The 14830-nt window shown below is 45.1% G+C and overlaps 1 protein-coding gene across 1 annotated transcript in view; it reads left to right on the forward strand.

Moving 5' to 3' along the window:
- LOC144598354 (BTB/POZ domain-containing protein 19-like) overlaps nucleotides 1-5247 on the forward strand; it is a 105932-nt gene extending 100685 nt beyond the window's left edge. Inside the window, exon 8 of the mRNA XM_078408415.1 lies at nucleotides 5113-5247. Within this exon, the coding sequence (XP_078264541.1) occupies nucleotides 5113-5247 (135 nt within the window). The remainder of the gene's footprint in view (nucleotides 1-5112) is intronic.
- Nucleotides 5248-14830: the final 9583 nt, after the last annotated feature.

A 14830-nucleotide genomic window follows, 5' to 3' on the forward strand; every position in this document is an offset into this window, starting at 1 on the left:
TGACATCAGTCTTAAGAAGGGTCTCGACCCGAAACATCACCCATTTCTTCTCTCCTGAGATGCTGCCTGACCTGCTGAGTTACTCCAGCATTTTGCGATACCTTCGATTTGAACCAGCATTTGCAGTTATTTTCCTATGGACTCCTATATATTGGTGAGACTAAGCGCAGGCTCGGCAATTGTTTCGCTGAACACCTCCGCTCACTCTCCCTAAACCTAACTGATCTCCCAGTTGCTAAACATTTTAACTACCCCTCCCATTCCTACACTGACATTTGTGTCCCGGGCCTCTTACATAGTCAGAGTGAGGCCCAGTGCAAATTGGAGGAACAGCACCTCATATTTTGTTTGGGCAGCTTACACCCCAGCGGTATGAATATTAACTTCTCTAAGTTCAAGTAACCCTTGCTTTCCCTCTCTCTCTATCCCTCCCCCCTTCCAAGTTCTCTGACCAGTCTGACTGTCCTCGTTTACATTTTATCTCTGTTTGCTTTGTTGTTACCTTCTCCTAGCTAACAATGATTTATTCTACATTTTCCTTTAACTTCATCCCCTTTGTCTCATTTTCACACCTTACACTTCGTATCTGTGTATCTCCCTCACCCCCGACTCAGGTTCAGTCAAAGTTAGCATGGATTTATGAAGGAGAAATCATGCTTGACTAATCAGAAATTTTTTGAGGATATAACAAGTAGAATGGATAAGGGAGACCCAATGGATGTGGTGTATCTGGACTTTCAAAAAGCGTTTGACAAGGTCCCACACAAGAGATGAATGTGCAAAATTAGAGCACGTGGTATTGGGGGAAAGGTATTGACAAAGAGAATAGACAATAGGTGCAGGAGGAGGCCATTCGGCCCTTCGAGCCAGCACCGCCATTCAATGTGATCATGGCTGATTATTCTCAATCAGTACCCCGTTCCTGCCTTCTCCCCATACCCCCTGACTCCGCTATCCTTAAGAGCTCTATCCAGCTCTCTCTTGAATGCATTCAAGAACTGGTTGGCAGACAGGAAGCAAAGAGTAGGAATTATTGGGGCCTTATCAGAATGGAAGGCAGTGACTAGTGGGTTGCCGCAAGGTTCGGTGCTGGGACCCCAGTTATTTACAATATATACTAATGATTTAGAAGAGGGAATTAAATGTGACATCTCCAAGTTTGCGGATGGCACAAAGCTGGGTGGCAGTGTTAGCTGCAAGGAGGATGCTATGAGGCTGCAGGGTGACTTGGATAGATTGGGTGAGTGGGCAGATGCAGTATATGTGGATAAATATGAGGTTATCCACTTTGGTGGCAAGAACAGGCAGATTATTATCTGAATGGTGGCAGATTAGGAAAAGGGGAGGTGCAACGAGACCTGGGTGTGCTTGTACATCAGTCACTGAAAGTAAGCATGCAGGTACAGCAGGCAGTGAAGAAAGCTCATGGAATGTTGGCCTTCATTGCAAGAGGATTTGAGTTTAGGAGCAAGGAGGTCCTACTGCAGTTGTACAGGGCCCTGGTGAGACTGCACCTAGAGTATTGTGTGCAATTTTGGTATCCTAATTTGAGGAAAGACATTATTGCTATTGAGGGAGTGCAGCGTAGGTTCACCAGGTTAATTCCCGGGATGGCGGGACTGACACATGATGAAAGAATGGGTTGACTGGGCTTGCATTCACTGGAATTTAGAAGGACGAGAGGGGATCTTATGGAAACATAAAATTCTTAAAGGATTGGACAGGCTAGATGCAGGAAAAATGTTCCCGATGTTGGGGGCGGTCCAGAACCAGGGTTCTCAGTTTAAGAATAAAGGGTAGGCCATTTAGGACTGAGATGAGGAAAAACTTTTTCACCCAGAGAGTTATGAATCTGTGGAATTCTTTGCCACAGAAGGCAGAGGCCAATTCACTGGATGTTTCAAGAGAGAGGTTAGATTTAGCTGTTAGGGCTAAAGGAATCATGGGGAAAAAGCAGGAACGGGGTCCTGATTTTAGATGATCAGCCAGTGCTGGCTCGAAGGGTCGAATGGCCTACGCCTGCACTTATTTTTCTCTGTTTCTATGTTTCTATTTCTCTTTGGCTTTGATGGATTCCCTCATGTTCCGGTCCCTCTCTTTTTGTTTAACAGAGGTAGAATCATTTGTTTATCAGAGGTAGAATTGTTTACCAGGTAGAATGTAAAGAACTCCTCTTCCCCCTACTGTTTTTTAGCCTGCAGCTAATGTTTCCCAAGCTTCAAGACTGCATTTTCTGGATACGTTTAATGTGATTTAAAAATGGTCATTATTGTTTTCCACTCTGGAAAAAATAAGTTTCAATGCATAATACTGAGGAAATAGAAAATGTGCTACCCAGCAAAATTTCAAGGCAAAGGATATTTATTCCTTATTATTCTGAAAAATTAGCATTAATTGAATCCGATCTTTGTGCGCTTTCATTTATAAACATTTCCAGGAATATATAAATACATAAATAGGACCATGTCAAAATTGAAAAGGAAAGTTATAGAGGAACTTGCTCATGACTTAGAAGTCAGCGGCACAATTTTTCCAATGTCTGTAAAGATAATGGACATATTTAAAGGCAGCGAATGTTCCCCACTTGCATACGCACACGCACATGTGCACGCACACACACACACGCACAATGAGTGTAATTATTCTGTTGTTGGCAACCCCTAATTTTGCAGACCTTAATTGCCATCAAAATGATATCACGCTAATTGTAGATTCTACATCAGAACTATGTTTAAAGTGACTTACTTGATGATCACGGTGTCTTGATAAAATGTTACAGCTGTGTTTTGGTACTTGTATACCCACACAAGTGGACATTTTATGCTGAGCCTACATCCATAAATTGTAACTGGCACAGAGAGAGTGGTCTTTCAGAGCCAAAGTTGTCCAATAGCTAGTCATGCTACATTAAGGCCCACAGTTAGAGTGGTGAAACCCATATTGTGGCTAGGATATTGTTGTCATATAGTATTGTATCTCTTCTGTCTTCTAGAATGCTATGAAATTAATTGTAAACCTTTGAGATAATCATTAGTGCAATGAAGCTAATTGTAAACCAATATGCTGATTTGTTTTACATATGATATACAAGTAGAAAGATCACCATTAACTGTGAACCCTATTTAGTCATAATGTAACCATGACTGCACCAGCCACATTAACAGGCAAATGGCCTAAAACCTCTGACCAGCTAGTTAGCATTAAACTTAAACAGGAAGCTTCTACTTTGTTTTGTATTCTTTAGTTTGATAACAAAATCAAAGTCTGTCTCTCCCAGTTTTCCCTGTTTCCTTACCTTAGAAACTCAGGTGTACTTCTCTCCTCGAGGATTGCCAATAAGTCACAGGAATAATTTCATTTCCAGTCACGATGATGTCAAAGATCTATAATGGCAACTCTTGTTTTGTTTCTCTCCACAAATGAGTGTGTGACTTGCCGAGCACTTTCAGCATTTTAAATTTCACATTTCCAGCATCTGCAGCATTTTGCCTTTGAATTATTTCAATAAATCAAACGTGAGCATTTCCTTAAATTTCTGTAATGAGTCTCTGAATTGAAACTTGATCTCAAACTGATGCCCCACTTCTGGAAGTTAGTTCTGTGTGAATTTAAGGTTACCTTCTCAGGGGCTGTGTTCTGTGGGTTGAAACAAACTCAGCAGATGATAAATCTGGAGGGAATGTTTAAAAAAAAAAAAAATTCTGGTCAATACAATACAACAGATTGACCATACAGTTGTGAAAGTTAAATAGTACGAAATCATTGTATCAAAAATAAAACAATATAATCACACATGATATTTTCTGACCGTAAAAAAAGGTGTAGGCAGAAGCCAAAGCTTGTTGTGCCTTCTCTTAATACTTAACAAAATATAATTAAAAAAGACACAACATCATAAGTCAGAAGCAGATAAACAAAACATAGAAAGAAACACAAATATATTCAAGAACTATCATTTCTGTCATCATTATTTCACATTGTATGAACGAGAAACATGAAAAATATGGGATGGTGAAGTGCTTGGGATAGCCTGGAAGTCTTGTAAATACATTTCTTACAATATTTCCATTTCCTCTCTGGTGTTTTGTTGAGTTTGCATTTTTTTTGTTGAATTTGGCTTTTAAGCCTCTTCTTTTGTTGTCTATCCTAGTTATTATTGTCACGTATACTGAGATATGGTGAAAAACTTTTTGTTGCGTACTATCCAGTCAGCGGAAAGACTGTGCATGATTACAATCAAGCGATCCTCAGAGTACAGATACAGGATAAAGGGTTTAACGTTTAGTGCAACATTTGCCCTATTTAATCCCTTTGGTAATAGTCTGCTCTTGTCTGTACATTGCTCTTAAATGTAAATTGTTTATCTCCATGTTCACAATCTCCCATATCATCATGAAATATTTGCTATCCATTTATTCATTCGTTAAAGTACTTTGATCAAGGAAATTAAATTGGTCAGAAAGAGGAAGGATGCAAGCCAGGTTCTGAATGACTGATGAGCAATTTTTTGGTATATGTTTGGAATTCTTCTCATGTCAAACAGTGTTTCACATGCATGGAAGAAAGTAGGTCCAAATAAGTACTGCAAATATCCTCAGGGTAACAGATTACTTGTATCCAAGGCTTTCAAAGGAACTGGTTGCAGAGATAGAAGTCACGTTGGTTGTAGTTATTCAAAATACACTCAGTTTCCCAAGATTACCAACCGTTTAGGAAATAGGAAATGTGGCAGCTTTGATCAAGAAAGAAGGGTGCCATAGAGCAGGAAACTATAGACCACTCAGCTAAATATTTGTTGTTAGAGGGCCTTTGGGAGTTGCAGCACAGAAGCAGGCCTTTCTGTACTCAGAGTCCATGTCTTCCATCAACTGCAGGAAGGAACTGCAGATGCTGGTTTACACCGGAGATAGATAAAAATAAATGCTGGAGTAACTCACCGGTTCAGGCAGCATCTCTGGAGAGAAGGAATGGTTGAAGTTTCGGCTCGCGACCCTTCTTCAGACTGATACCACCATCAGCAACCACCATCAACGACTCATTTGCACTAATTATACAATTTATTTTCAGAAAGAAGTGATTTGAATGCATCCTGTATTCCTTTTGATCTTGTAGGTGGACAAGATTGCCGAAGTGTGGAAATTCCATGCATTGAAAAAGCCAAGTGGAATCGATGTTCATCTGCTTCGGAGACGGAAGGGAACTCGACCTCGAGACCATCACAAGTACCTCAACCTTTACCACAAATAAACGTTAAAACCACAAAATAATACTTGGAATCTACTTTTGACCGCGTGAAGGTGTTTCATCGGCAAGTGTCAACATCATATTGAACCAAACCCAAGCAGCATAAAGTCATTACACAAGGTTATATACCACCTCTTTTATGAACCACACCACTCTTTTTGGACCATTTTGGTATTTTTGTGTTTTACACATGCTGCAAACAAAGGAAAGCTGGACATAGATAATATTACAGAGTGTGTACATGAACATTGGGATACTATCGATTCATCTCAAGTGCCATTCAATTGTTTTAGGATTCTAAATGAGATTTTGTCATGGCCATTTGAACTGGTTCACCGAAGCCACGCTCTAGAAATTGTAGACAGTGGTTTAGTCATGGTGTAAAGCGGTAATGACTGTCATTATTTTTTTGTTTAGTGTGGCGGGCTGAGCCATTTTAGGTATGGAACCGTCATTTGTTGGGCTCAAACTCTCGCGTGAACTGGGTGTGACCTGGGCCGGCCTATTGCGCGAGCGGGGGGGAGGGGGCAAGCCGTGTGGTGGGAGCAGAGAACAGGAATTGCGGTTGAGAGAAGAATGCTGGAGTGCACTCGAGCTGCAGCACGGTGGTAGTTAAAAGTTAACCCGATGCATGCATGAGCGACCGAGCTGTATCTATTAATCTGTATCTGTGTCTGAAGAAGGGTCTCGACCCGAAACGTCACCCATTCCTTCTCTCCTGAGATGCTGCCTAACCCGCTGCGTTACTCCAGCATTTTGTGAATAAAGAGCAGTATCTGTTAATCCGACACTGCCGGATGTCTAATCGATTATCTTTGTCAGCCACCAGCCGATGGCAAGTACGACGGCCTCAAAACACTCCTCATGCGCACTTTCGGTCTCAGCCGCCACGACAGGGCAGCCAGACTCCTGCACATGGACGGCCTAGGTGACTGCAAGCCGTCCGTGCTTATGGATTAAATGCTCGCCTTGATAGATGGACACAAGACCCGCCTCCTGTTCGAACAGGTTTTCTTCGAGCAGATGCCTGAGGACATTCGCCTGCTCCTCGCGGACGATGATTTCGCCGACTCCCGACGGCTGGCGGTCCTTGCAGATGTGCTGTGTCAGGCGAAACAGCAGGGTGGCTCCACTATCAACCGGGTAGCAGCAGTGCCTCGGCAGGTCAAGCGGCCCGCCCCAGCCCCCATCAGAGGTGCGGCAGTTAAACCGGCCACGAGCGATGCCGGCAAGGGTACGTGGTGCTACGACCACCAAAGGTCAGGTTCCCGAAGCCCACCGCTGCCGACAGCCCTGCACGCATCCAGGAAACGCCTCGGCCGGCCGCTAGTAGTGGCTACTGCGGGCGGCCAGAAGCATGGCCTCCTCTACATGTGGGATCATCATTCGGGGCGGCGTTTTCTCGTGGACACGGGAGCAGAGGTCAGTGTTTTGCCCCCTTCGGGAGCCGACACTTGTTTCGGAAAGCGGGGGCCTTCTCTAGCCACCGCCAACAGCAGCAACATCAAGACGTACGGGGTCCACACGATCCCACTCAACTTCAACTCCTGTCACTTCAAGTGGCCCTTTACTATCGCCGACGTCTCCCAACCGCTGCTGGGTGCCGATTTCCTCCGGGTGCACTCCCTGCTGGTGGCTAGAGAAGGCCCCTGTTTTCCGAGATGAGGAAAAACTTTTTCAGTCAGAGAGTTGTGAATCTGTGGAATTCTCTGCCTCAGAAGGCAGTGGAGGCCAATTCTCTGAATGCATTCAAGAGAGAGCTAGATAGAGCTCTAGATAGCTATATCCTTAGATAGCGGAGTCAGGCGGTATGGGGAGAAGGCAGGAACGGGGGTACTGATTGAGAATGATCAGCCATGATCACATTGAATGGCCTCCTCCTGCACCTATTGTCTATTGTCTATTGACAACATCTCATCAATTCTAAGTCGTTCGAGTCGATAGCCTTGCGCCACACCGAATTGACTGCGCCACATCTCGGCTCGGTTACCTTATCCGACAACGATTATGCCAGGATCTTGGCTGATTTCCCCGACATCATAACCCTCCCAGTTAACAACGGCATGTCCCGAGAATGGGTTGAAGCACCATATCCCCACCACCGGGCTGCCACTCCACTCACGCGCACGCCGTCTGCCCCCCGACAAGCTCCAACTGGCCAAAGACGAGTTCCACAAGATGGAGGAAATGGGCATAGTGCACCGCTCAGACAGCCCCTGGGCATCCCTGCTTCACATGGTCTACCTGGACCACATCCTCGGCGCCAGCCACTCTTGCCGGGAACACCGCGCACACCTCCGACTGCTCTGCCAGCGGCTCAATGAGCATAGCCTGGCCATTAACCTCGCCAAGTGTCAGTTTGGCCTCCCTTCCATCAGCTTCCTCAGCCACCTCATCAACCAGCACAGTGCGGTTCCGCTCCCGACCAAGGCCGAGGCCATTCGCAAGTTTCCCAAACCCTCTACATTGAAGGGACTCCAAGAGTTTGTCGGCATGGTCAACTTCTATCGCCGTGTCGTGCCAGCAGCCACCTGGATCATACAACCGCTGTTCATGGCTCTGGCTAACAAGCCAAAAGAACTCGTTTGGAACAACGCAGCCATGACTGCGTTCAACAACGCCAAAGAGGTGCTGGCAAAGGCGACGATGCTGGTACATCCGCGGGCCAACGCGCCAACAGCTCTCACAGTTGACGCATCTGGCACGGCTGTGGGTGGAGTGCTGGAACAACTGATCAATGGCAGCTGGCAGCCCCTCGCCTTTTTCAGTCGTCACCTGAGACCCCCCCGAACAGAAATACAGCGCTTTCAACCGGGAGCTCCTCGCGCTCTACCTTGCCATCCAGCATTTCCTCTACTTCCTCGAGGGCAGGGATTTCACAGCTTTCACCGACCACAAGCCACTCACGTATGCTTTTGCCAAAGTGTCTGATCCTTGGTCATCCCTGTAGCAGCGTCACTTGGCCTACATCTCAGAGTACACGACTTACATCCAGCACATCGCAGGCAAGAGCAACTGGGTCGCAGATTTGTTGTCCCGCACCGCCATCAATGCCATCCACGCTTTGGCCCCAGGGGTCGACTACACGGCCGTGGCAGCTGCCCAGCGAGAGGATGAGATGCTCGACTACCGCACCGCCATCTCAGGCCTGTTGTTGGAGGATGTGCGCTTCGGGCCCACTGACATCACGTTCCTTTGCGACGTGTCCACCGGGCAGCCAAGACCCATCATCCCCGAGGCCTGGCGCCGCTGGATGTTCAACATGGTTCACGGTTTGGTTCACCCTTCCATCCGGGCAAAAATGGCACTGATTGCACCCCAGTTCATGTGGCACGGGTTGCGCAAACAGGACAGCAAATGGGCCAGGGCGTGCATCCCCTGTCAGCCTAACCGCCTCCATTACTCCGGTTCTGGGGGAGGGGTCATGTGGCGGGCTGAGCCATTTTAGGTATCGAACCGTCATTTGTCGGGCTCGAACTCTCGCGTGAACTGGGCCGACCTATCACGCGAGCAGGGGGGCGAGCCATGTGGTGTGAGCAGAAAACATAGGAATTGCGGTTGAGAGAGGAATGCTGGAGTGCACTTGAGCTGCAGCACGGTGGTAGTTAAAAGTTAACCCAATGCATGCATGAGCGACCGAGCTGTATCTGTTAATCATTAAATGGTTTACACAACGTGTGGACCTCTACATTATAATATTTTGTATGTGCTTCCTGTTGATGTGACGCTAATCCTTTTACTGGAAGGAAAACTGGTATTGGGGATTTAAGGAAAATGTAAATATATATTTTTATATCACAAATTAAAGCATTTGACAAGATCCCTCAAGGTGGCTGATCCAGAAGATTTAGATGCATGAGATCCACGGTGACTTGGTAGTTTTGATTTTGAACTGGCTTACACACGAGGGTTCCAACTTCCTCACTCCCATATACGGGACAAGGTGACGTCACCGCCCTGCGCCCCAAGTGACCTCACCCAGCCAGCGACCACGTGCTCCCGCTCCACCAATGGCAGCCGTCCGGGCCGAGAGGCGGGTTGCTACGCAAACTCCGATAGGTGGTGCCCGAGCTAAAATATTGGAAACCTAGAGTATCGGGACCTAAACTGTCGGGGCCTACAGCGTCGGGGCCTACAGCGTCGGGGCCTACAACGTCGGGGCCTACTGTATTGGGGCCTACAGCGTCCAGGTCTACAGCACCCCCCAAGCCTAATACAGTATTAGGCCCGAGGGGCGCTGTAGGCCCCGACATTATAGGCCCCGAGGCTGTAGGTGCCGACACTCTAGGTTTCTGACATTTTAGCTCCGGGCAGTCAAGGTCTGGAGGTCCAGGCGCCGCCTAACGGAGGTTGCGTAGCAACTCGACTCCCGGCCCGGGCAGCCGCCATTGGTGGAGAGGGAGTACGTGGCCGCTGGCTGGCTGATGTCAAGTCGGCCGCGGGGGGGGGGTGATGTCACCCTTTGTCCCTTATTTGGAAGTGAGGAAGTTGGCAGCCTTAATAATACGGGACAAAGACGGTCCCGTACGGGACAAAATAATTTGGCCCAAAAGATAGGATGTCCCAGCTAATACGGGACAGTTGACAACCCTATTACAAGACATACACACGCGCACACATGCACACACACACTCCTTGTACACAAATGTTGATGTGTTGGCTACTAAGTTTGTAGATGAGACAAAATTTGATGCAGATGCAGATGTGAAGAAATTATATAGTAGTATAGCAGGATATAGATCAGTTACAGATATAGGTGGAATGGCAGATGCAGTTTAATCTGGACAAGTGTGAGGTAGTGCATTTTTGGAGGTCAAATGTAAGGGGAAAGTATAGAGTTGATGGCAGCACCCTTAGCAACATTGATGTAAGATCAAGAGATCTTAGTGTCTAAGTCCATAACTCCCCGAAAGAAGCTACACAAGAAGTCGAGTGATAAGAAGGCATGTGGTATGCTTGATTGGGACATTATAAGAGTCAGGAAGTCATTTTGCACTCTCATAAGACATTGGTGAGGCCATATAGTATAAGAAAATAACTGCAGATGCTGGTACAAATCGATTTATTCACAAAATGCTGGAGTAACTCAGCAGGTCAGGCAGCATCTCGGGAGAGAAGGAATGGGCGAATGGAGACGGAATGGAAACGTCACCCATTCCTTCTCTCCCGAGATGCTGCCTGACCTGCTGAGGTACTCCAGCATTTTGTGAATAAATCGATTGGTGAGGCCATGTTTGGAGTATTGTGTGCCGTTCTGAGCACCCCATTACAACAGAAGAAGGGCCTTGACCCGAAACATCACCCATTCCTTCTATCCAGAGATGCTGCCTGTCCCACAGAGTTACTCCAGCATTTTATATCTAAAACAAGACTCTGGTGGCTTTGGAGAGGGTGCAGGAGATGTTTACCAGGATGCTGCCGGGATCAGAGTTATTAGCTGTATGGAGAGGTTATACAACTTGGATTATTTTCACTGGAGTGTCAAAGGCTGAGGGGAGACCTGATTGATGTTTATAAAATGATGAGAGGCATTCTCAGAGCAGAAATGTCAAATACCAGAGGAAATAGTTATAAGTTGATATGGGCAGGGCAACCATTTTGTACAGACATTGGTGGGGTTTCTTGAACCTGTTGACAGATGTGGTGATGGAAGCAGATATAATAAAGGCATTTAATAGATCTTTAGATAGGCACATGGATATACAGGGAATGGAGTGATATGGATCTTGAGAAGGCAGAAGGGATGAGTTTACTTTGACATCATGTTTGGCACATGTGCTCTACGTTGTTTAAAAGTCTGATGACATTCCAAGGCATTTCTTAGCCAATTAATTATATTTTTAATGGAAGTGTTATCACTGCATAGGCAATGCTGAAGAAAACGAAGGAAGAAGTCAATAGTGAAGTATTGTAATTCCAGTTTCTCGTGAGGTACAATTTTCAGGCCAGAAGCAGCAGAAGAAGAAAAATGATGCATTCAGGTATGTGGACATTTATAGCCAAGTCCTTGGTAGCTTGAATGTTATGGTATTTAACATGATAATTATTTGTCTTATTCTGGCTCTTCCTGAACTGGTAATTGTATTAAACCTCATCATAGTGGTGTAAACAGTCAGGTTCTCAAGTTGGGTCACATATTCAGTATTATTATAGCTTAAAAATAATCCAGCAAGAGTCACACCATTCAAGAGATTTAAATGTGGCACAAATCTACTGAGCAGGTGGCAACTTGCCTGGAGGAAGCAGCACCAGGCATGGCCAGTTTTAATGACCAGACCTGGACTATGTGTTCCTGCCCGCTGTCTGTTCAGCTCGCTGGAATGGGTGGAAAGTAACCAGGTTCCCAGTTGAAGATTAACATTAATGTACTTTGCATTGGAGAAAAGAGGGGAAAGATCTGATAGATAACATAATAGTTATGTTACCGAGGCGGTGTGAGTTTCCCCCGGGGGCTCCGGCTTCCCCCCACACTCCAAAGACGTACAGGTTTGTAGGTTAAAACTGGCTTCAGTGAAAATTGCAAGTTGTCCCGAGTGTGTTGGATAGCACAAGTGTGCGGGGATCACTGGTCGGCGCGGATTCGGTAGGCCGAAGGGACTGTTTCCATACTGTATCTCTAAACTAAACAAAACTAAACTAAAAGACCCTGCTACAATGACAGATACTATTTAATAAATAATAATACATGTGGGTTCAGAGGTCATGGTGCTACCAGGTCCCTTATAGAATGACTAGTTTCAAACTAAAATTGTTCATTTAAACTTTTTTTCCTTTATTTAACTCTGGATGTCAATCCCTTGTACCTTGGGGCCACACTTTAATTCAGACATCTAGTTGTGAAAGCAGGCAGAACCTTGCCCCTGCACTTCCTCTGTTAAGACAAGTGATATAATGCAGGGCTAACTCAAGACACATTTTATGAGTTTACTCTGCTTTGATTCTCATCAGGTTCGACTATTTATACTCCAGCAGTATGGTTGTCAGCACAAACATCTGTGGACTGCCAATGGCATTCTATTTACGAAGGAGTCTTTGTATTTTATGCGTCCGCCCCATTTAATAGCCTCTCTGAACTTACTATTTCTTGATCCAATGCATGTATTACCAGCCAGAATACAAAACTTCAAATGTGCAATCTTGAGAGTTATCGTCATGGAGCCAGACAGCACGGAAACAGGTCCTTTGACCCAACTCACCCATGCTGACCAGGATGCCCAATCGAAGCTAGTCACATTTGCCCACAGATAGCCCATATCCCAGCAAGCCTTTCCAATCCATGTACCTGTCCAAGTGTCTTTTAAACTCTGTAATAGTAGCTTCCTCAATAACCTCCTCTGGCACCTCATTCCATGTTCCCTCCACCTCTGAGTGAATAGGTTACTCCTCGGATTCATGTTAAATCTTGTCCCTCTCATTTTAAACATGTTTTTGATTCCAGAACACTGGGTAAAAGACTTTTCACCCTATCCATTTCCCTTATTATTTTATAGACCTCTATAAGATCACCCCTCGGCCTCCTGCGGTTCAAGAAATGAAGGTATTTATTTTGTTATCTTTAAAAAAGATTTCAAGGTCTCTGTTGAAGCTACTCGGCATTTAAGTGTATAACAGTTTAAATGTTTTAAATGTTTTTCTATCCCTGAGGCGCCTGTTCTACATAGAATATATTGACTATCGGGCAGCAGAGATCAGGAGTTCCATGGAGTGGAGAATCAATCCTGCATCCCTCCGCTTTCATGCATCACTGGCTGTATTGCGTGTGTTCATTTCAATGGATGCTGTTTTCTTTGCAACGTACAACAGAATTTTTTTCCTTTGAATCGTAGGTTCTGTGAACAATTCAGTGGGTGTGCAGAAATTTCCATTGCATTTTAATGATTTGTTTAATTCTAAAACAAACCCAGCGCCCTACAACAGGTAAATTGCAAGCATGCCATTGTCAGCTGGGCTCAGGGAATCACTTTGGTTACTTTTTTCCTCTCAGGTTTAAAAATATTCCCAAATGAAGTTTCCACGGGGAATTTAAACAACCGGCAAGCCTCTCAGCTGGGAAAACATTCAACCTCTGACCTTCCGCAGCTGTCAGAGATTTGCACCATTGCCAGTACTCTTACTAATGCACAGAATATCACGATGTAGTCATTCGCGTTTAAAACTAACATTCTCAACATCTTACCGGGTCTGATTTGATTCCCAGCATGTTGAATAAGCCAGTGATTGGTATCTTAGCTTTAGGAAGAGAAAGTGCCAACAGGATAATATTAAAACATTTACTGAGCATGTAGTTGTGAAGAAGAATTCTATTTCACTATGCTTGCAGGGTTGTCCAATCACACATTGATTGAAGCAAGCATTATCAATAGGGATTTAATGAATATTGGGGTTAGTGGGCATATGGAATGAGCTGCCAGAGGGGGTAGTTGAGACAGATACTATAACAACAATTAACAGACATTTGGACAGGTACATGGATAGGAGAGTTTTGGAGGGATGTGGGCCAAATGTGGGCAGGTGGATCTAGTGTGTATGTGGAATCATGAACGGTATGGACAAGTTGGGCCGAAGGGCCTGTTTCCATGCTGTATGACTCTATGAGTAATTCTTGCTCTCCCATTGTGTGAAGTTTATGCTCAGATGTTAGATGACTATGTTTACTTTTTTTTAAGGCATTTAAAAAAAAATCCTTTCGACAATAAGATGCAAATGAAAAGATTTGGGCATAAAACATGCCCCGAACAAGACCAATTTGGCACTAAGTCACAGCACAAGCATTGGGCCCACTTCTAAATCATATTTTTAAGGATTCTTGGCTGAATGCTGACCTGCAAATCTCTCACAGATTAATATGGGTGTTAGGGGTTATGGGAAGAGGGCAGGGGAATAGGGGTGAGAGGGAAACATAGATCAGCCGTGTTTGAATGGTAGACGAATGGCCTAATTCTGCTCCTATCACTCATGAACATCTAAACTTATGAAGGCCCGTGAGATAGCTGATGATCTCCCCTGCTCGGGTCTTTTAACCAAAGTTAAGTACTTAAACTATTATTTTAATTTTCAAACATTACAGCAGCCTGGAAGTCCATTCCCAGCTCTGCCTTTCTGATGATCTGCTTAAACTTCTCAACCCATTTCCCCCACTCCATCTTCTTGGCTGTTGCCCACGACTAACACCCGTATTAGCATGTGTAGGAAAGAACTGTAGATGCTGGTTGAAATTGAAGGAAGACACAAAATGCTGGAGTAACTCAGCGGGACAGGCAGCGTCTCTGGAGAGAAGGAATGGGTGACGTTTTGGGTCGAGATCCTTCTTCAGATCCGTATTATCAGTCAATTCACGATGGACATCGGCAACTCACTCTGTAACATGAGGTCCAGTTTTAAACAGGCTTTGGTCAGACCAAGGATTCATTCATTGCCTCAGGTTTTCAGCACAGTAACTTTCCTTTGAAGCAAGTTTTTCTTTCCTGAGACAAGCTTCACCAGTGATTAGGTAACAGTAACTCATTTACAATCTTCTGTCAGTATAGTACAGCATGGAACTTGCATAACTTGAGTTTTCTGTTTAAGGCCCCAGTCCAATCACTTG

The sequence above is a fragment of the Rhinoraja longicauda genome, chromosome 11 (genome assembly GCF_053455715.1).
Source record: "Rhinoraja longicauda isolate Sanriku21f chromosome 11, sRhiLon1.1, whole genome shotgun sequence".
Classification (NCBI taxonomy): Eukaryota; Metazoa; Chordata; class Chondrichthyes; order Rajiformes; family Arhynchobatidae; genus Rhinoraja; species Rhinoraja longicauda.